The sequence below is a fragment of the Drosophila kikkawai genome, chromosome 3R (assembly GCF_030179895.1).
Source record: "Drosophila kikkawai strain 14028-0561.14 chromosome 3R, DkikHiC1v2, whole genome shotgun sequence".
Lineage (NCBI taxonomy): Eukaryota > Metazoa > Arthropoda > Insecta > Diptera > Drosophilidae > Drosophila > Drosophila kikkawai.
In genome coordinates, this window is record NC_091731.1 from 10,039,173 (window position 1) to 10,062,458 (window position 23,286).

General features: G+C 39.1%; 1 protein-coding gene and 1 pseudogene across 1 annotated transcript; both read right to left on the reverse strand.

Moving 5' to 3' along the window:
- Window positions 1-7,932: 7,932 nt before the first annotated feature.
- LOC108081500 (UDP-glycosyltransferase UGT5-like) lies at window positions 7,933-10,103 on the reverse strand. Its single transcript, XM_017176719.3, has 2 exons — window positions 9,819-10,103; window positions 7,933-9,751 (listed from the first exon to the last, which is right to left on the reverse strand). The coding sequence occupies exons 1-2, from the start codon at window positions 10,063-10,065 to the stop codon at window positions 8,445-8,447; spliced, it is 1,554 nt and encodes a 517-aa protein (XP_017032208.1). The 5' UTR covers window positions 10,066-10,103; the 3' UTR covers window positions 7,933-8,444.
- Window positions 10,104-12,971: 2,868 nt separating this feature from the next.
- Window positions 12,972-14,530, reverse strand: LOC108081501 (UDP-glucosyltransferase 2-like; annotated as a pseudogene).
- Window positions 14,531-23,286: the final 8,756 nt, after the last annotated feature.

Sequence of the window (23,286 nt, forward strand, 5' to 3'; positions counted from 1 at the left end):
CACTTCCCTCAGTCCATTTCTGCCGCAATTTTTTGCTTGTGTTTTATTTTCCGTTGTTCACAGCTTAACTGCGCGACAGTTCCCAATCCTAGTTGGGCCCCTCGAAAAAGGGCCTTCGAAATGTTGGATTTTTGACCAAACGTTTCAGTTGCTTAAATATATTTAAAGTGGGTTGCAGGTTGCCTTAAATAAGTTGTCAAGAATATATAAGTAGGTAAATCTTTTGTATTATTGTAATATTATTCAAAAGGTTTGTTTTTGAAGGACTTTGAATTTGTATTAATTAAAACTGAGATTTTTCCTCTACATCAATGTAAATATTTGTATTTTTTGTTATCGACTCTTCTCTCTTCTCAGCAGTAATAGCTACACAAATGATCATCCTTTGACCTGATTACTGATTATAAAGCAATTGACAGGCAGCAAATATGTAAGCCATTATCCTCAAGGGCCTACCTATAGAGCCTGGGTAAACAAGCCGGGACAAGCGAATCGGAACAATCTGCACAGATTGAATCTACTACAGATACTGAGAGATACGCAGATACTTGAGCTATAACGCACAGTTTTCATTGTTGGCTTACGCCGCTCTGAGATGTTATTTTGTCTGGTGGCGTATTAACTCTATCACGAGCCACTCGAAACACAGCCAAACCATCCATTCAACCTAAGCCTCTCCACGAGAGCTCACAGATACACAGAAAAAAATAACCAGCCATTAGAAAAGTTTTCTATTTAAAAGTTTAATCTTTAAATTGATTGTATTGATAAATCGGAGAACTTATACATTGCTTTATTTGGTTAATTTGTTTATAAACTCTAGACCCTTGTCTCTTTTCTTTCTTTTTCTTCAACATTATTTTTTCCCTGTGTGTGAATATACTACACACACACACACACACTAATGCACAACAATGCGGGGAAAGGAGAAGGGTCCTCAATACATAGAAATTCCTCGACTAGGCGCTGTTATTGAAACCACTCGAGCGCAAACTGTGAGTGCTAAAAGCTTCAGATCTGTAGTGGGATATAGGGATATATACCGAGGAAGCAGATAAAGGTGAAAAGGGGCTGGGCGGACGGAGGCGGGGCGGTGTGCAAGTGCACACCTTGTCCGCATAGGTCTACAATAATTGCCTGCACTTTAAGTGCGCCATTAGTACTAAATTACAGACAGCCAGCCAACCAAGCGGCAGCTAACGGCGCGGTCTAATTACGCGCTCACCTGCAGCTCCCCTTTAGCGCCCACTTTCACTACCCCAGAGACCACCCCAGCCACCCACAACCACCCACAACACAGCCCCCATCCACCCATCGAAGCAGCAAATGCAGGAAAAAGTAAAGTGCGCTAATGGCAATTAGAAGTTTACCCGAGTGCAGTCAAAAATTTTGTAACGGCTGCAGCTGAAACTGGAAAATGGAACCGAAGCTGAAGCTGAAGCTGGTGCTGGTGCTGCATTATTGAACATTTGGCTAATTGCCGTATAATTATTGCAGTTAAAAAATTTAGCACGATGCCAGGCGGTGGTGATAGTGGTGGCAATGGCTCTGGCAATCCTTGACCGTTGCAGAAACTCCCTAGTGGGTCAGGTCATTGTTACACTTGAATATGCTAAATTACGTATACGCCACGTTTGCCTAGCAAAATTCAAGCAAAAGCCACAAACATTTGCATTGCATTGACCGAGACAGTAAAATGAAGGAGTAAGATGCACTGAAAGAAGCTTTCCACAATACAACCCAAAGTATCGGGAATTGAAATCCATCTTAAGCTTTAACTATAGTAAATAAAAGAAATGAAAAGGGATCTTGAATATATCCCTCAGGTATATCATCAGCTAGATAGTTATAGTATTTTTCTCCTGTTGCAAACTCAGAGCTCTTCTCATCCCTCTTGTTCTAATCCTAAACCCTCGTTTTAGAAGTCCAAGTTAGTCCCTGCAGAAAACTGAACATTTTCTGTCAAATATTCAAACACTATTATCTTGTAAACTTTACCCAAATCAATATCCCTAGTAATACTTTCATTGAAATGTTTTCTCCACCTTTTTTCTTAGTGCATCGACACAGTAAGATAAGCTGCACATCAGCTGTGGAGATGCATTGCCGCATTATGCAGTTGCAGTTGCTGTTTAGCAGTTGCATTGGCTCCCATCTAATGCAAATATTATGGCAAAATCTCATAATTAAGATGAGCAACTCGGTTGAGTGGTTTTAATGAAAATCAAACAATTGCCAAATGCAACAATAACAGTCACAGAACAAGTGGGCAGGCAGAGAGTTCGCCACCCAGGATGCACTTGGCAGTGGTAACTGGAGACTCCATGTCGGCTTCTGGTTAATATTTAATTAATGCTTAAACCGTGTTTGCAATTGGCCGACTGCAGCTCCATGCACTGCCCTGGCTACTTGCATAATTGTTTTGCCAGAAATTTGGCTTGGTCACAGCCCAAGTCTTTGTATGCCAGAAGTCCGCAGAATGGTGGTGAGCGTTCACGTTTTCAGATTTGCACTAATTAATTTTATAGTATTGCTGTTTTAATTGGTGTAATGAATGTTTTTGTGTGACTTACTCTCATTTTCTTAAATCTATTGACTTAACGAATATCATTTTCAAGTTATTAACATAATTCCACATTTAAGCTAAAGAATTTTATTATATATATGTTTTTAACAGGTTAATCTTTTAGATTTTTATAAGCATTAACGAAAACATAAATGAACTTTAATATAGAAGGAAACCCGAGCAGAAATTGACTTTCTAAATAGTAAAGTGGGAGCCAAATTTCTTTACCTTCACTTGCTAATCGGCCACCATGCGTAATCGAATCGTGAAAGGGCGGCACGATAATTAGGAGGAGAAAACTGTGTCACCGCAGAAAATATATGCAACGAGGACTTTTCTGGCGAGTGCTTATAATTAAGGCTTAATTGAACGAGGCAGTCGTCACGTAAGCCAGTTAATGATGCACACGTCGCTCGCCTTTGACGTGGCATGATTACACCGAAAACCCTGCTCCCAAAACCAGCTTGTTTAACTCTCCGAAGAGCAGGTTTAGCTTCCACTGCTGGGTAAGATCTTCGTCTCCCAACTCTATTTAAGCAGAGTTTTTCAGGGCCATTGTATAGCTCACATGCCGGGTCCTTTTGTGTCGCCTGGCCCGCAGACAGAGCATTGTTTTAAATATACTTTATTACGTTCCCGAAAAGTTGAATATGCAATTCGGTGTGCATATTAACCCGCAAGTGAGACGGGTCTGGGGTGGTTCTGGGTCGAAAAAGTTGCCATTTTTTGGCCCAACTATTTAGCATAACGACGGGTTCTCATTATGAGGCAATGTCCCCGACAGGCGGGCGGGCTCTTAACTTTATTTGCCGTGTGTATTTGACCCCTGTTATTCAGCGAGGTAGCTTAGGAGCTGGAACAGGAGCCAGAGCCGGTGGAGTGGGCACAGGAACAGGACAAGGCGGTAGTTAGCAGAAGGCAGCTAGCGAGCGGCGAATGGCCAACACCAAAGCACCGGGCACGTAAAATATGCGCAGTTGTACACCGGTAGTGTATGCCAGAGATCACTTGACTATAAACGAGATTAAAAATTCAATTACGTTGGAGTTGGAAGCTGCATCGAGTAGCAGCAAAGAGCGAAAAAAAAAACCCAACGAGGGCAAAGCAAGGCAAAAAACATGGACAGCAAAAGTTGGCCCAAGCTGAACCATCGCAAAAAACAACCTGAAGAAAAGTTATGCAAAGGAATCCGATCTTATAAATACTCTTATGGGTCTAGTAGTTATTTTAGTTTTATTATAATCCTTTACGAAACTATATTATATAAACTCTGAAATACTGCCTAATAATTAAATATGTAACAAATTTTACGAAATATTTAGCTAAGCACAAAGAAATTTGAAAGCAAAATAAAGCTAATGACCTTTTCAAAAACATTTCGAAATTGGAGTACTATAACCTTAATAAGAATCCACTTCCCAGTCAAATTAACTTGAATCTGACATCAATTTTATATTATTTAATAAACTCAATACTTTTAAATACCAAAAATCACAATTGTGATTAATACTCCAACCGATGAAACCCTGAAAATAAGGGAGAAAGACAAACGCCATGACACTGGCGTATGCTCTCAAGTCAAAGCTGGCCATACGCTGCTACGGTGCAACTAGTTCCGGGAAAAGGGGGTCAGTGGCGGAGACCGGCGGAGTGGAGCAGGTGAATCGCTGGACACAGAAGTGGTCAGTGGCGGCGACGTTGTCGCAGCCAACGGAAGTTGACAACAATTTATGTGCCTGAAACGGATACAATTTACAAGCCGAGCAGCGATGGCCCGTTGACCGTGCACGTGTAACCGTGTATAGAAGAGGTGACTGCCGACGGCAGGGTGCTCACTGTACAGGTGCGGCAATGGCCGAAACCCAGGCACCGGCACCCAAAAACTTCAAACGGAATTTTGTGTGAGTACTTAGTGCAAAGTGGCCAGGGACAGGATTCCTTCTTGCGTGTGTGTTGAATGCACGTGGAAAAATGTTCTTGCACAAAAAATTATATTAAAAGCTTGGAAAATACTTTGTAGACAAGGTAGAGGGAATATCGAATAAAGAAGTATTCCTGAGAAGGATAACCAGGTAAGTATAACTAGGTATTAGTACAGACGAACATGGCTAAATCGAATCGAATTGATGCTGATCAATTGATGGGATCGGAGATGTATCCATTCATATAAGAAATAAAATTCAATAGATATAAATACTGGTCAAGTTTGTTCTCAGTGTGTACATATATATGATTTTTTTCTCTCCTGTTTTCCCGTCTTTCCCACTTTCCCACCCTCCTTTCCTGTTGTTAGGGACAACAGCCGGAGCCGAGTCAGCCTCAGTCGCATTCGCAGGTGGAGAAAAACGAGCGAAACATTTGAATTTCGTTTCAAGTTGAAGTTGATAAAAAGCCAGTGATTTAGGGCGTGTCCTGGTGCTAGCAACGGACACAAATTTGGGTTCACTTTTTTCACCGGAGTTCCTGTCCCTCCGCCGCCCACTTGGCCCAAAATTCCGGCCAGGTAGCTTACAGCCCAGTTAAAAAAAGTAACCCGCAATTAAGATAAAGTTTTTTTTTCTGCTGCGATATTTTTAACTCGGTAATTTTTGTGTACTTTGCCCAAAGTTCTTGGGAGTGGGCGTAGCTTTGGGCTAGGGCACCGAAGGCGGTTACGGCGACGGGTTTTCATTAAATAAATATACTTAAATGCCTTTCATTTAATCAAGCTACGAGAGAAGGTGTTAATACATACGTATATGTATGTAGCTGTTAAAGATACGGGTGAACAGCGGCAAAAACAATTTTCAATGCCAATTTGATTAATATCGCGCATACGACGTGTAGGTGTGGGTGAATTTGAGACAATGAGAGAGCTAGCTTTATTGGGGTGTGCCTGCATTTGCAAAACGTAGGGTAAGGTGGGGTAAAGCCGACCTAGTAAATGGTTTTGGCTATAAAATGCTTATTTTACATCGGATCAAGTTATTATATATACCAAATTAAAGGTTAGAATTTGGCGCAACTTTATATATTGGTTGATTTAGTACAGATATAACCTAAATATAGGTTTTGCAATGATAAATCAATCAATGTTATGTTATATAATGGTAATAAAAGATAATAGAATTAAAACAAGAACGGAAGCTAACTTCGGCACGCCGAAGTTTGTATACCCTTGCAGATTGGTTTTGATGTTTATATTATAGACTTAAATGCTGAAAACACTCACAAAACAGAGTTTCATTACATTTTACCTATACTTATTATGTTTACAGTTTGACAGTTACAGTTTTGCATTCCCAGCTTTACATATGTTATACATTTACCGATCGCTTCTATGGCAGCTATAAGATATAGTTGTCCGATTTTCATGAAATTTATACCAAAATTCTAGAATAATAAAAAAAGCTTATATCTCAGAGTAGATCAAAATACGTTGAAAGACAACGAAGCTATAATTTTTTTTCCTATTAATTTCCTGATCGTTCCTATGGCAGCTATATCATATAGTCGTCCGATTTTCATCAAATTTTTACCAAAATTCTGAAATAATATAAAATGGCCATATCTCAAAAATTATGCAAAAGTGTTGAAAAACAGCTAATTTATAATTTTTTTTCTAAAAATTTATCGAACATTTGTATGGCAGCTTAATGATATAGTCGTCCGATCCGGCCCGTTCCGACATATATAGCAGTGAGAGTATATAGAAGACTATGTGCAAAGTTTCATTCACATAGCTTTAAAACTGAGGGACTAGTTTGCGTAGAAACGGACAGACGGACAGACGGACATGGCTAGATCGACTCGGCTGTTAATGCTGATCAAGAATATATATACTTTATAGGGTCGGAAACGTCTGCTTCACTGCGTTGCAAACTTCTGACTGAAATTATAATACCCTGCAAGGGTATAAAAATTAATTAAACTTGTGCACTTTGTAGGACTTTATTCAAAGAATCTAAATCCACTTACCTTTTCATGCGATAACTTTGACAAAAAGAAATATCCTGCAGTTAATTATGCACAAAAATGAAAGTCAAAATTGTGAAAACAAACTTGTTGTCGTTTGACCATCTCAATGTTGACTAATAATATGCTGTCATACCACCATTTTCCATCATAATATTAGTTTGCGTAGTGCTTCCGATTTTCGAAAACAGAGGGAGGTCGGGTTTACCCACACTGTCGGTTTTACCCCACCTTACCCTATATATGTAACTAAAAATAATTTGTATGCAAACCTATAATTAGTATAAATACTTATATAATACAACAAATATGTAAGGCACACTGCAACAACTTACTTAGATGGAAGCAACGAGAGAATTTCTACATTATTATACAACTTTACCTCAGGTATTTTTATACCCTTGCAGGGTATTATAAGTTCAGTCAGAAGTTTGCAACGGAGTGAAGGAGACGTTTCCGACCCTATAAAGTATATATATTCTTGATCAGCATCAACAGCCGAGGCGATCTAGCCATGTCCGTCTGTCCTTCTGTCCGTCTGTCCGTTTCTACGCAAACTAGTCCCTCAGTTTTAAAGCTATCTGAATGAAACTTTGCATATAGTCTTCTATATGCTCTAACTGCTATATATATCGGAACGGGCCGGATCGGACGACTATATCATATAGCTGCCATACAAATGTTCGATAAATTTTTAGAAAAATAATTATAACTTTACTGTTTTTCAACATTTTTGCATAATTTTTTAGATATGGCCATTTTATATTATTTCTAAATTTTGGTAAAATTTTACGAAAATCGGACGACTATATCTTATAGCTGCCATAGAAACGATCGGGAAATTAATAGGAATAAAATTATAGCTTCGTTGTTTTTCAACGTATTGTTTTCTACTCTGAGATGTAAGCTTTCTTTATTATTATAGAATTTTGGTATAAATTTCATAAAAATCGGACAACTATATCTTATAGCTGCCATAGAAGCGATCGGTAAATGTATAAAATATGTAAAGCTGGGAATGTAAAACTGTAACTGTCAAACTGTAAACATAATAAGTATAGGTAAAATGTAATGAAACTCTGTTTTGCAAGTGTTTTCAGCATTTAAATCTATAATATAAACATCAAAACCAATCTGCAAGGGTATACAAACTTCGGCGTGCCGAAGTTAGCTTTCATTCTTGTTAATAGTAAATTCCATTAATATTTTAAATATTCTCTTGACACCCTTCAGAAACAAAAATTTATATTATGATTTAGATTAATAAGCGAAAAACACAGCTGGTGAATTCTCACTAATCAAATAATAAGAAATAATATATCTACATAGTAGTTATGTACTTAAGCTTTGGGTAGCGTTAGCCGATTGAAATTTTTAATTTATATATTGTTTAATATCAGTAAACAGCTATATATTATATAATACCAGATTTATTAGGGAGAAACGAAACATATCTTCCATATATGAACGTGCCATTCGGATTCATACACCAGATAAAATCCCTCTTTTGAGTCTTTGCCATAACATTTTATACTAAACTCATTAATAAATTAAAGGGGCAAAATAAAATTTCAATTTTAACACTTTTATAATTTTCAACAAAATTTAAAATGCTTTTGAAATATTCATAATTGTTTTAAAAATTAAATTACCTTACAGCCAAAGCGGATTTAGAGTGTGCTTGTCCCACTGTATAAACAAATTTTGTTTACATAAGAGAAACATTACGTTATCAGAAGAAAAATATTAATGTCAAGCGAGAGCGGTGTTTCCCAGCTATTTCCTTATGTACGTCACAAATAAACAAGTTTTGACCAATAAAAAATATAATTTCAACATTCGTATACGATAAGATTAACAACACACTAGGCACTTCGAATTGTAAACAAATATATATATGTACAAATATTTATACATAAAGACCCTAATGCTTCTTAAGCTTATCAGCATGCGGGCACTTCTGGCTTTTGCCGCGTAGTAATTTACAAGTTAACTTCAGGAGGACGAGTGAAACTAGCAGAGGCACTCCGAATAGGACAGCCAAGGTGTCCAGGCTGTGAAGTTGAATGAAGGTGAGATCCCGGGATGTTGCTCGCAGGTGCGGAGCACCCTTGTGCCTAAGAACATACTCCGTCCACCAGATTGCTCGATCGAGAGCTGGCTCCGGTTGATCCCGATACAACTCCGAAATGGAGGCTGATGCTTTGGTGTAGCTAGGATCCGTGAGCAGTGTTTTGATGGCCTTTTCCAATTCCTCTTGCTTCAGGTTATTGAGATCTAGTCCCAATCCAAATCCCATTCGCTGGGCACGCTGCACGTTCATATGCTGGTCGTAGAAGCATGGCAATCCCAACACCGGTTTGCCAAAGTAAACACTCTCTGTGGAGCTCAGTAGCCCTCCATGGGTAATGAACATCTTCACATTCGGATGGGCCAGGATATCCGGTTGGGGATACCACTTCTTGATCAGAACATTCGCCGGCTTTCCCTGCATCTCGTCATCCTCGAATTTCCACAGAACGCGTTGTTTCAGTTTCGCAAAGGTTTTCAGCAGAGTATCCCGAGTTTCCTGGGGAAGATCCTTGCTCTTCACATTGGATCCCATGGAAAAGTAGATGACACCCTCGGGGGAGCCCTCGATGAACTGTTTTATGTCCTCGGGCAGGGGCTTTGGTTTGTGGGAGATGTGCAGTCCTCCGACCTCGATCATGTTAGGCAAATAAGGTCGCGGATGGCTCAGGGAGAAGTGCTGGCCCAAGAGCACGAACGAAAAACTATCCATGACTTCAGCCATGGTTTTCTTGGAGTTAGGGAAGTGCTTTTTGAACATTTTCTCCATAGTGGGCAGATGCACCCAATGCCGATGGAACTCCTCCACCAGGTTTTCGTACGCATTGGACAAGCGTTCCGTGAAGGTCATCCGATTGGTGCGGGGAGAGGTGACCAGTGGGTTGTAGGACATGGGAGATATGTTGCCGACGGCCGCATCAATGCGGTTATCTGTTCCAAAACTGGAGAATCCGGCCAGGGTAGCATTGAAATGCTGGGCAAATGCATACAGTGGTTCCATTTGGATCATCTCAGCTAGCACCAGATCAAAGGTTTCTCCAGAGTTTATCAACTTCTTGACACCATCGTCTTCCATTGTTATCTCCGTAATTTTCGCCAAAACAAAATCCATTGCATTTAGTTGGCCCCACAAGAATGGTTCATTTAGCAGGCCCATCATTTCTATTTGTAAATTTCAAATGTAATTATTATATTGTATTGCTTATCGTTACAATGATAACAAACTCACCGTCAGAGAATTCGTGAACCTTCACGGCCTCGATGAACCTCATGTTCGGAGTTGCCGTATTCTTAAAGGCATTAATCACTGTCACCTGGTGGCCCTTGGCGGCCAAGGCTTTTAAATAGGTCTCCATAAAGATGTACTGAGAGCGACCCGGAAACGGAAAGGTAGCCAAGATCTTGGCACTCTCCGTTTCCAGAGGTTTGGCGCTCAAAGCGCAGAACACCAACGCGATCAGAGCCAATAGCTTCATTGTTACTCGACGAGTCTCTAGCAACGACTAACTGAGCGGATCGCTGAATTATCTTTATATATGAACATATGGGAAGAGCTTTTACTGATAGTCCGAGGAAGCTTACAAAATCGACTATTCATGCTTATGAATGAAATAAATTTCTGCGTTCTCACCGCTGATACCCATAGGAAAGAGTCGGCACTTTTAGAGCGGGTTCCCCAAGTTAGGGTAGTCCAGGTTCTAGCTGTTGTTTAGTTGCTATATCACCCGATCAATGCTCGTATCTTTATAGATCCTCCTTCACGTTTGTTTTGTATGATGAAATAGCACTTCCTAGAGCGGTCAGGAAACTATTTCACATTTCGTTTGAAATATTACAAAATGGGCTTTGATCATACGCTCCTCGTACGTGATGGAAGCAGCGTTTTTGAAAAAATGTGTACTTCGATTTCGGACTTATTCCAAGATCAGGTGATATTTACGTAACAAAACAAAAATTATATTTTAAGAAGATTAAAAAAAAATTAAATAATAAAGATTGAGGAAAATGTCCTTCTTATTTTTCCTAAATACAAATAACTAACAAGAAAGGAAGCTAACTTCGGCACACCGAAGTTTGTATACCCTTGCAGATTGGTTTTGATATTTATATTATAAATTTAAATGCTTAAAACACACACAAAACAGAGTTTTATTACATTTTACCTAGACTTATTATGTTTACAGTTTGACGGTTACAGTTTTACATTCCCAGCTTTACATTTTCTCTACATCTACCGATCGCTTCTATGGCAGCTATATGATATAGTTGTTCGATTTTTATGAAATTTATACCATAATTCTAGAATAATAAAAAAAGCTTATATCTCAGAGTAGATAAACATACGTTGGAAAACAACGAAGCTATAATTTTTTTCCTATTTATTTCTCGATCGTTCCTATGGCAGCTATATCATATAGTCGTCCGATTTTCATAAAATTTTTACCAAAATTCTATAATAATATAGAATGGCCATATCTAAAAAATTGTGCAAAAATGTTGAAAAACAGCAAAGTTATAATTTTTTTTCTACAAATATATCGAACATTTGTATGGCAGCTATATGATACAGTCGTCCGATCCGGCCCGTTCCGACATATATAGCAGTGAGAGTATATAGAAGACTATATGCAATGTTTCATTCAGATAGCTTTAAAACTGAGGGACTAGTTTGCGTAGAAACAGACAGACAGACAGACGGACAGACGGACAGACGGACAGACGGACATGGCTAGATCGACTCGGCTGTTGATGCTGATCAAGAATATATATACTTTATAGGGTCGGAAACGTCTCCTTCACTGCGTTGCAAACTTCTGACTGAAATTATAATACCCTGCAAGGGTATAAAAATAAAATAAGTTAATGTGTAATAAATACTTGACAACTTCATATGTCTCGGTAGCAATTACAGAATCAATGTTCACAAAATATCTGTTTATCTTATAGGATAATCAAATCTTCAGAGATAATCATTAGATTTAAGTGGAAAAATAAAATATTTAAAATAAAAATAAATCTCAACTGTTCCGTATTAAACTTTTTAGCAATATTATTTTAAATTCTTGCTTAAAGGCTACAAAGCAACGCTCAGTATTAATCGTAAATTAATATCCAGTCTTTTTATTTAAGTCTCGTGAAATATTTCTTGTAGTGTATACAACAAATTGTTATGTGCTATTTATAAATATAAATATTTTGTATATATCACCTGTTTCTTTTTTTTTTAATTTAAACAGATTTACATAATCGATTCAGAAAGATCTTATTAGAAACTGCAGGGGCGTGCCGTAGTTAGCTTTCTTTCTCGTTATATTTTAAAAATAAAAATATTCATTATTTACGTCACTGCTTTTTATCGGGTTGAATGTGATTCCATTTAATAGAAGGTGGAAAATATTTAATGATATTTAAAGCATTTTAGTATAGCTGTAGTTATGAGTAGTACGGGCTGCGAAGTCAGCAATTTTACTATTAGCCTAGCAGTAGGCAAAGGTTGACAAAGAGTAGTAAGTAGTAGGTTGCTAAGTAAATTATTAGTACAAACTGATTAGCTTAGCTTAGGATATACAAAAAAAAAAACCGTAATGGGGATCGCAGTGAAGCCCACATGTATTTATCAAGCACGAACAAAGTTACCTGAAACCTGAGTAATGGAGCGCATGCGGATTTCTGTGATTCCAATAAAGAGTGCTCCTGTCATATTTGTCCTTTCTAGCAGATCTGGGAATAAAATTACTAATGCTGCGTCTGGACAAACCAAGCCAACTGGAACTCTAGTTCGCTTGAAGCCCATATAATATATTTTCTATTATTACGAGAGAAAATTCGTAACAAAATACCTAAGGTAAGATAACTTTAAAATAAAAATTAAATATTTTTCGGTCGTAAAAAAAGGGAAAATTAAACTAAAACAATGCATTCACTTATTTCTTTTATACTCGGTTAATCTTTAAGGGGTTATGGTAAATTCAGTGCAAAACGGCCCAGATACAGATTATTAAAATGCAGCATTACTGCGATCATATGTTATCTGTTTAGTTTTATCTTGTATCTTATCATGTAACAGTATAAATAAACAAATTGTAACAATACAAAAAAGTGATTAGACAGTCAACTGCTTAATAATGTGAGGTTCCACTTTACAAACAAAAATCAGCTTTCGAAAGAGCAACACTGCCTTGGTGTAAGAGAAACCCTGCTGCCAAATACAATCAAGCCGATTTTGATAGCTAATCAGTATTTAAATTTCCAGTGGGAGCTGGGTTCTCCAACTATTTGTTCCAAACACGTCACAAACAAACAAACATCTGATTGATTAAATATATTAAATCAACATTCGTATACGATAAGATTAATCAGAATTGTAAACAACAAACATGCCTTATAGACAAAGACTCTATTGCTTCTTGAGCTTATCAGCATGCGGGCACTTCTGGCTTTTACCGCGTAGTAATTTACAAGTTAACTTCAGGAGGACGAGTGCAAATAGCAGAGGCACACCGAAAAGCACAGCCAAGGTGTCCAGGCTGTGAAGCTGAATGAAGGTGAGATCTCGGGATGTTGCTCGCAGGTGCGGAGCACCCTTGTGCCTAAGAACATACTCCGTCCACCAGATTGCTCGATCGAGAGCTGGCTCCGGTTGATCCCGATACAACTCCGAAATGGAGGCTGATGCTTTGGTGTAGCTAGGATCCGTGAGCAGTGTTTTGATGGCCTTTTCCAATTCCTCTTGCTTCAGGTTATTGAGATCTAGTCCCAATCCAAATCCCATTCGCTGGGCACGCTGCACGTTCATATGCTGGTCGTAGAAGCATGGCAATCCCAACACCGGTTTGCCAAAGTATACACTCTCTGTGGAGCTCAGTAGCCCTCCATGGGTAATGAACATCTTCACATTCGGATGGGCCAGGATATCCGGTTGGGGATTCCACTTCTTGATCAGAACATTCGCCGGCTTTCCCTGCATCTCGTCATCCTCGAATTTCCACAGAACGCGTTGCTTCAGTTTCGCAAAGGTTTTCAGCAGAGTATCCTGAGTTTCCTGGGGAAGATCCTTGCTCTTCACATTGGATCCCATGGAGAAGTAGATGACACCCTCGGGGGAGCCCTCAATGAACTGTTTTATGTCCTCGGGCAGGGGCTTCGGGTTGTGGGAAATGTGAACTCCTCCGACCTCGATCATGTTGGGCAAATAGGGCCGCGGATGGCTCAGGGAGAAGTGCTGGCCCAGCAGTATGAACGAAAAACTGTCCAAGACTTCAGTCATGGTTTTCTTGGAGTTTGGGAAGTACTTTTTGAACATCTTTTCCATAGCTGGCAAGTGAACCCAATGCCGGTAAACTTCCTCAACCACAGTTTCGTAGACATGGGAGATATGTTTCCCATGACCCCATCGACGTGGTTGTCTGTTCCAAAACTAGAGAATCCAGCCAGGGTGGCATTGAAATGCTGGGCAAATGCATACAGCGGCTCCATTTGAAACATCTCTGCCAACACCAGATCAAAGGTTTCTCCGGAGTTCAGCAGTTGCTTGACACCATCATCTTCCAGTGTTATCTCGGTGAATTTAGCCACAATATAGTCCATTGCCTTAAGTTGCTGCCACAAGAACGGTTCATTGAGCAAACCCAACATTACTAAAGTTTAGAAAATAATGGTATATCAAAACGTCAAAGTTTAAATATCAAACTAACCGTCTGCGAATTCGTGACCCTTCATAGCCTCGATGAACCTCATGTTCGGAGTTGCCTTATTTCTGAAGGCATTGATCACTGTTACCTGGTGGCCCTTGGCGGCCAAGGCTTTTAAATAGGTTTCCAAAAAAATGTACTGAGAGCGCCCTGAAAACGGAAAGGTAGCCAAGATCTTGGCACTCTCCGTCCCCAGAGGTTTAGCGCTCAAAGCGCAGAACACCAACGCGATCACAGCCAATAGCTTCATTGTTACTCGACGAGGTCTAGCAACGACTAACAGCAGATCGCAGTAGCTACTCTGTATATATATGTGATGAGCTTATCTGATAGAGCAAGCGAGCTTTTGAGGTGGCTTCAAATCGACTATTCATGTTTGAAAATAGATTTCACAGATAATACGTTTAGGTATTCTCCAAGTATTTTGTAGGTTCTGTTTAGTTGCGTTTTCATCTTAACATGGCTTGTATCTGTAAAAGATTATCTTTTAGATTTGTTATTTTTTAATGAAATAGCACTTGTTATTTAAAAAGGGGCCACAAATACATATATCGCTCCTGGTACGTGTTGGAACCAATGTATGGCAAAGATTTGAATTTCTTCTTAATCGTCTTCTTTATTCCGGTATTATAGTGGGATGACACTGCCGCATTAATTAGAGACTTCATTAAAGATTTGACAGCGCTATAGCGTTTTACACAAGTGCGAGCAAGACGACTCTATGGCGCTCTAATGCATTAGAATAATGCATTAGCTACTTCATTGCCGCGGTAATCGATAGATCTACATATTATATACTAGATACTCGATAACAAAATACGGGTTTAATGAAGAAAATTGTAATTGAAAAATGTATTAGCCAGTTCATTGACAGTATGGTCTCACAATGAGAATTTTATTTTTATATCATTTCGCTTGTTTTTTGAACTGAAAATATATTAGAAAATTAGCAAAAATAATATGTTTTGCGGTAGCAAGGTTCTTGCGCTGTAAAATTAATTAAAATTATTTTTTTTGTAATAATTAAAAAAATTTTAAGCATTATAGGTTAAAAACATAAATTTAAAGGATTCTGCATTTATTTATGCAATAATACTTCGACAAGGAATTCAGAAATTCATAATAATACGCCGCGAAAGGCCGCCGTTTTTTTTGTTTACCTTTTACGGTCGGTGTGACCGTAGTCGTATTACCAAAATAATCCAAGCAAAATTCAAGCAAAATTACACAAAATTACACATATAGTTGACTCTTTCAAGGTTCTAATGAAGTAGCTAATTAATGAAAACTGCATTACTGTATCATATGGGCATTAGTAGTGGCACGGACCGGCGCGACTATTTTGCCATTGAATATTTAGAAACGTTCAAACATATATTTTGCATTATTTGAAGAGTTCAACTTGGAAAGAAAATACGTTACAAACTATGATAATCAGCATTATTAGAAGGTAAAACAAATTGTTTCGCTAACCAATATTAGATAAAAAAAGCTTTACCAAGTAAAATCAGTCAAAAGAATAAACTACAAGCCATATATTTCATTCTTTAAAGAAATTTACAAAATATAAAAAGGGCTAACCACCAATACTACTATGTTATCTTAAAGGCACAACCAGGTTAGTTTTTATCTTAGAATGAACTCAGTTATACAATCACATCAATGAAATACGGGTGCATATCTAATGTGTTGTGATTTCTTTTCTAATAGAAGTCCCTTAATTCGATGAAATGACTTAAAGTTGGCAAATACCCAACAAGCTCTTAAAGATCTTCCCGTGGAGCGGAGACCACCGGAGTCCACTGGACTGAGTGCTAGGCAAATTCCCCAAAGAATGTGCGTGAGAAGTGCAGGCCAAACAAGCGGCGGAGGCAACTAAAAACAAAACGCACAACAGGGAGCAGCACTGAAGAACGAAGGAGGAGAGGACACAGAGGCGGAGACGGAGGCGCAGAGGAGGCTCAAGCGAGGACCAAATGCAGCTGGCCAGCTGGGAGTGGGCAGTGGCAAAAGAGGAGAGTTGGGAGCAGGAACTCGGCGAAGCATAAAAGCCAAAGCGCTGCCTAAGAAAAGAAATTATTTGCTTAAGCGACGGCAAAGGACCTTGTCCGGAGCTTCCTTTTTTCCCGGAACAAAGCACATACACACACACAGCCAGACAAAGAACAACAAGAATGGAAACAGGCAGAATGAAAACAGCAGGAAAGTAAAGGAAAAAAGGAAACTGAGTGGGCAAAATATTAAACTTTTATGCACGAAAATTTTTAAGTGTATGTCCGGCGGGAAAAATTGTTACTGTTAATTTATAAATAAGGTGGAGTTGTTATTGTGGGCTTCTGATGGAATGTCCGCCAGTCCGGTCCCGTTCAGTCCCTTCCGAAGACCCCTTTTCCAACCCAACGGCACCAGCACCGCCACAGCCCAGGCTATTTGTTTTCACTTCAATTTATTTGCTTTCTTGCGCACATTTTCACTCCTTAGACCTTGTTTACTCCTTTCTTCAACCCCACTTTTCCTTTTCCTCTTAGTTTTTTTTTTTTTCGTTTTTTGTGGGTTTCCAGCCTCCACTTTTCTGCGGCCTTTTCTTTTGTCGTTTATTATGGGACTTTTCTTTGGTCCGCCCCAGATCGCCTTGCAACTTGATTCAATTAAGTTGCCTGATTATTTTAGCTACAAAAAAGCGATACCTTTCTCTCTTTCTTTGGTTAGCAATTTTAATTTTTTAATAAAAGGCATGTGTAAGGCGAGAGCTCTACAAGTGTTCAACTGAGGGCTATCTTGTGGTTTCTGGGGCAGGGGCTGCGAATTTGTGCCGCCCTTTGTATTGGTTCATCATCATCCAGGACTGAAAGGGGTCGGCTCAAGTTCTTGGCAAGTCAACAACTGATCCGGGGTTAAGAAAAGGTCAACAGGCTGTTCACTTTTCAAAGGATAACCCCGGGAAGGGCGCTTTTCCTAATGGCCAAGTGTAAGGCAAACAAGCCAACATCAAGCACTCGAGAATTAGGATGAGCCGTAGAGCATACCTAATTCAACAGTATGTCACGCTTATTTTAATAAGACTTTTAAATTTTATTTTATTATTATTTTAGGCTTTTATTTTTCTTTTGTACACATCTACATTTCGTTCAATATGTTTAATTATCTCCTTTGATTGTCCAACATATTTTTTATATATTTGTTTCCAACCTTCCTTTTAAAAGTGTGTTTATATTTACATTTATTCTAAGTATATATTTATTTACATTGTCTCTTAAATGGTTCCCAGGTTCCATTTCTAGTGAGTTATAGACTTTAAACTAGTTGTTTGGCAATAAATATGCCAGAAAAAGGCATGTATCTCTTGAGCCATTTATTCTTTCACTAGTTTAAAAGTCTACAACTGCTAAAAAGAGTGTAATTTTCCAATCTCGGAATACAATAAATTAGTATTTAATCTGTGCCACGAAGAAACAACTAAAATATATATGTGTATCATAATGCACAGATTAAGCTTGAGTAAAACTTAGCTTTGGTACTAAATGCTGTTGGCCTTTAGTCGTCTCGTCAGAGCGAAAGCCTGAACAACATTAATCAGGCTTACCTTGTCCTCTATTCCTTCACACCTACAAACAGCCCACACATGGCGCCGGGGCGGCGAAGATAAAAAGACGTGTGAGGGGGCAAGAATCTGGAGCAACAGCTGCCACATTGACAGTGCTTAAAGTGCAAATGCAATTTATTTGCAACAAGCACTTGGTGCACATGCAGGAACTGCAATAACACCAACCCTGGCTCCGGCTCCGGGCTGAGGAACAATTTGCCCATAAGTAAAAATCATTTTTCATTTGTTTTCATTTCCGTTTTATGAAGCATTTTGATTTCTGCATAGTTTCCGCAACAGAGTCTGTGGAACGGACTCCATCGCTCCATCTCTCTTACGGCCCTGGGACATCATTGGAGAAAATGTTAAGTGACGGGCAGACCTGGACTTTTGCAGGGAGGAGACTTGGTTATCCGGCTCTTGCATACCTGAAAATCACTCGCCAGGACCAAAGTTGTATCTTGGCAAGATGCAATGTTGAAAATTTTCTACACACGCACACACACCACTCTTTCGCTCAAAGAATGCAAGTCAACGTTGACAATCGACTTTTATTGCTGTTGAAAGAAACCAACAGCAGCGCAAAAAACAACACAAGAAAGAAGTAACGCATGGATACACTGGGGAAAAAAGTGGCACTGATGCCAAGTACTACAAGTTATCAGTCAAATCTTAGGCATTTCCTTAGCTCTTATTATTAGAATTTCAGTTATATTGAAATAGTTGTAATAAGGATTTCAGAACTGCCTTGTATATATTTTTTTTCAATCTTTTCACCTCCAAGCTTGTTGTATTTTTTCCCCATGCACCATCGACTTTATCAACTTTCAGTTATTACGTTTTGCTTAACATTTCAGCAAATTACACTGCATTGTCTAGAGCTCAGCTCCAGAGTGGAGTTGAAGTCCCTCTCTTCTTTGGGGACTTTATCCCTCTCCTTTCGAAAACTTTTTGACATTTTTTTTCTCCGCCCTTCTCGACGTACTGACCTCGTCCGGATTTGGATGAGGAGGACTTGTGCAATTGCATAAGCACAATTTCCGGTTAGCACTAAGAAAATATCTGCAGCAGAAAAAGCAAAAAGCAAGAATTGCAAGTTTAAATTCGAAGTTTGCGTACCCTACAGGAATTTTGAATTTCAGATTTAAAAGTAGATTGTAGATGGCTAAATAAAAGGTAAGAAAGGTATTAGTGTTTATTTAAGCCACATTTTTCAATGTGTCCTTTCCCCAAAAAATTTCCACTTTGCTTTCGCCCTCGAAATACTCTTATCTGTGCCTCGAAAGGATATTTAGGAGTGGACTCTACTATTTTTGAGCGCCACTGACAGGAAATTGAAAAAGTGTGGGGCGTGAACAGAGAGTACAGGAAACCAAAAAGAAAAAAAGAAATAGTTTTCTCTTAATTAAGTGCGTGTGTTTGAATGGGGCCCAGTTCCCATAAGTAAACAGCGAATGCAAGAATTGTACGTTCAAGGTAAAGCGCTCGCTTCTAAGTAGCCCAGAAAACCACCGTGGCGGCATTCGTGGTTCACCTTCAAGCCCAGTGGGTCATCAGATGGTCAGATGCCCAGGCATTGTTTCGTGTCCATTTCGCTGCGCTTGACTGCCCTGCTGGCCGGCCCGACCTCTGACCTACCCCTGCCAACCTCTCTGGGGGAGTTCAACAACATTACGGCACACAGTTCAACAATTTTTCCGTGTTCCGTTTGCTTTGCGTTTCCAGCTGCTGCTCCTGGCCAAGTTCACATTGTAATCCATCCGGGGAATAATTATTGTGTACATATTAATATAGCAGCCGAGGAAGCCAAGAGGGTTTATCGTTTAGCCGCGATGGACGAGGGCATTATGATGCCCGCGAAAGTAAATGGAAAATGGATGGTCTATAAATTTTCGCTCTTGGTTTTAAAGTTGCGAAAAAGGTTATTTAAGTGTGTCGTAAAGATGTGTAGAAATGGGTATTTTCTTTATAAAAGTTGCTTATGGCTAAGTAAGGTTTAAGGTTCAAGTAATATTGAGCTGATTCCTACTGAGTTATGAAAAAGTCCAAAGAAAGATATTAAGCCTTTTGCCTGAAAATATTTAAGTTTTGGTTGCCCAAATAGGGACTGAAAAGTATTTATTAATTTTAATAGAAAAATAGAAAAGTCGAATAACCTTATTTATTATTTAACTGTAAGACAAGATCTTCTTAATCTTTGTCTTTTAAACAGATTATACGTCAAATGCTATTATAATAATTTCAATGAAAAGCAAAATGTATTTATTTATTTTCAGACAAACTGCTTTAAGGTCCATTGGCCAAATCCATGTCTGGCTGAAAACTATTATAAAGCACAACTCATTAACCAATTCTAAAGGCACAACTTTAGCCACGCACGCACATCCATGAACGGATTAAGCTGCCAGGCTTATGCCACTAAATTGCGTCGATGTTGAGCATAATTTATGCATTAAAATTGCATGCAAAGGAGAAGTTGACTCCGAAACCTGGATCGCACCGTGTGCTGCAAATTAAATCTAATTATGTGCGGCCGACCCTTCCGGGAAAAATGGGTACAGCGGGGTCAGGGGAATGCGGATTTGGGCTTGGACATGGCTTTCTTTTTGCCAAACTGACCCGCACAAATGCGTCTATTGACTGAAACAATGCAGACAAAAGCGACGCAGTAACTGAGCCGGGTTAGTAAAGTGGGAAGAGGGTCGCGAGTCGTGGAAATGGGATCTGCCGCTGCACCTGAAGCAGCAACAGGACCTGGGCCAGGTGGGCAAGTGCAGCCAGTTGGCTCCTAATGGGAAAATCATCAGGGAGCCACGACGACGACGATGGTGGTGGCGCGGCCAGCAAGGAACATACCGGGCAGTAAGTAAGAAACAAAAGAGCTTAGCTACACTGAAGTTTTAAACGGTGGAAATACATTGAAAACATTGATTAAACTATTAATATAACAAGAAATTTAGATAGTATACAAAAAATCTTTGCTATTTAAAAGTGGAAGTATAATAAACAAGTCAGTGTTATCTGTTTTGAAAAACAAGGGACTTAAATGTTAAATTTCTAAAGATTTATCCCTCCTTAAAACTATTTTTCCTGCAGTGCAAAAAAGGAATCGAAAACCCTGAGCTGGGCTTGCGCCTGAATTGAGCTTATGAATGGACAGCCAACGGGGTTTATAAAGGAGCGAGGCCAGCGGAAGAGCGGTCAACTTATGGCTTAGACGCGCGGCAAAAATCCATATTTATATATATGAATGGGACAGGGAACGGTGAAGTGGTCAGGGGATTTGGTCCTGGGGACAAGGGAACCAGACCGGATCGGGTTTGGGCTCAGGGGACTGGGAACTGGGACCCGGTTCGGTTACTTATGCTTCAATGGCGCCCTGAAACTCGGTGTCGGTGTACGTATGAGTATGTGCCGCAATTGCGGTAAAATATGTTTGCACAAAAGGAAATCGCCAAAGCCACGTGTGCAGGAAATGCTGAATTTGTCTGCTTGGCGCGCTAAAACAAAGCCAGATTCCCTCTATGGAGGGGCTTTTCCCGGAAACGCATTCGACTGGATACCGATTTTCTTTTTATTTGGATAATTCCCATGGACATTGTGTGACGGTTAAGTATTCTCTCTCCTTAAAACTCGAAATATTTAAATAATTAATAAGTTTAAATAAATAAATACTATTATAGGCCTTTTATATTTGAGTATTATCGTTATTTGTACATACCAGAATTTTGCAAAACACCGACCAGAAGTAGAGATCGCAGATCTCCGATATTTTTCTATCGATCCCCCTTGCTTACTATCGATATAAGTGTCTATTATTTATAATTGATTGTTTACACTTATGCTACATTACATGTTACAATGTGGTGTTCCTACTATGTTCCTATGTAATACGTTTTAAATAATAATTTTTGATTTATTAAGGATTTCAAGTAAAATAATGGCTGCGCTAGTTAGTAAGAAAAATAAACAGTTATTATTCATTAGATTATAATTTATTTAATCAAATTTATGACAATGCAATATTGTTTAGAAAAATAGAAAAAGCAAACGGCAACATAAATTTGTTTTATCAACAGCATTCGTTGCGGCAATCGGTCTGATTAAACAATAATACAGGCAATAAATTACTTTCCAAATTGCATTAAATTAACGACTAAGCTAATTGCAACATTTAGCTTATACAGTCATTCAATCTATAAATGCATGTTAATAAATGTTCCATTGGAGTTAACCAAGTGTAACCACTTCTGGGAACAGGCTGCCAAATGTGCTCACATTTTTTTTCGGGTATTATTGCAATATTGCTGCCAGTGCGCCAAAAACTGTGCTCTATACCCGGCTAGATGGCGAACTATGGCGGCACTTCCGCTGCCAGTGCCACTGGGCACTCCGGAGCTCCGGTGTCTCTCCCTCTCTCTCGTCTTCCTGCTCATCGGCGTCTGGACTGGACTTTTGGGAATATTATTGAAAAGTTTTACCGCAAGCTGTGCCGAAGCTCACTGCAAAAACAACCAACGTATTGTTCGCCCGGCCCCACCCCCAACCCTCAACACAAAAAAATACATAAAAAAAGGAGTGGGAAAAGAGCTGGGAATAATAAAAGGAGAAGAAGAAAGCGAGGATTAAAAATTTTTGCCAGTCCAAAGTTTCAGTTTTGTTGCAACTTTGGCCACTGCCACCACAGCAGCCACACCTACTTCCGCTCCTCCTCCTGCCCCTGCCTGGCTCCCTGGATCAGCTCTACATATGGCCATACTCTCACCCACCCTTTCTCCGGACAGTACATAAATTTAGCCGGCAATTTTCGGGCATTCGCCCAATCAGACTACAAGTCACTAAAGTATAAGAAACTTTGAAGCGTGCCGGTTAGTATGGTATATTTTCCAAACGCACCACAGGACGACATTTAGCATGGCTAGGGAATGATATAAGATATAAGTAGGTCCGAAAAGGATTGGAGTTTCAAGATTTTTACAGAGTTAATTGTAGAATTTGTCACATTTTTAATTTGAATTTAAATCATTTTAGAACTATATTCATCTATAAAGACAAATCTATAAAAAGAACTTTTTGGCCTCAAATACTACGAGTTGATAAAAGTCACAATACCTCCAATTTTTTAAATATTAAGAAATAAGCAGATTCCAATCCATTAGTTAGGATTCCCCTAACCATGTTTGGATGTTACTGTCCCTATTTTTCTGGTTGCCGCAAGTTCTCAATTTTTGGACATAAGTTTTCATTATTTATGGCGGAAGTTTGAGAGCTCGAATGCCATAATTTAAGCAAATGCGAATGCGGATGAGTATCGCCAGCAGTTTGACTTCGACCATTTGCCATCCAAGGCCACTGGACAAACGCAAATATATTCAAGCTAATTGCATTTTCCCACTCCAAGAGAGGAGCAAACGGTGGCACGG

Bases quoted from the DNA above. Each gene is read 5' to 3' on its own strand.
- LOC108081500 (XM_017176719.3), bottom strand. From the start codon at position 10,065: ATGAAGCTATTGGCTCTGATCGCGTTGGTGTTCTGCGCTTTGAGCGCC. The intron at 9,752-9,818 runs GTGAGTTTGTTA...ATTTACAAATAG, and splicing joins GGTTCACGAATTCTCTGACG to AAATGATGGGCCTGCTAAAT.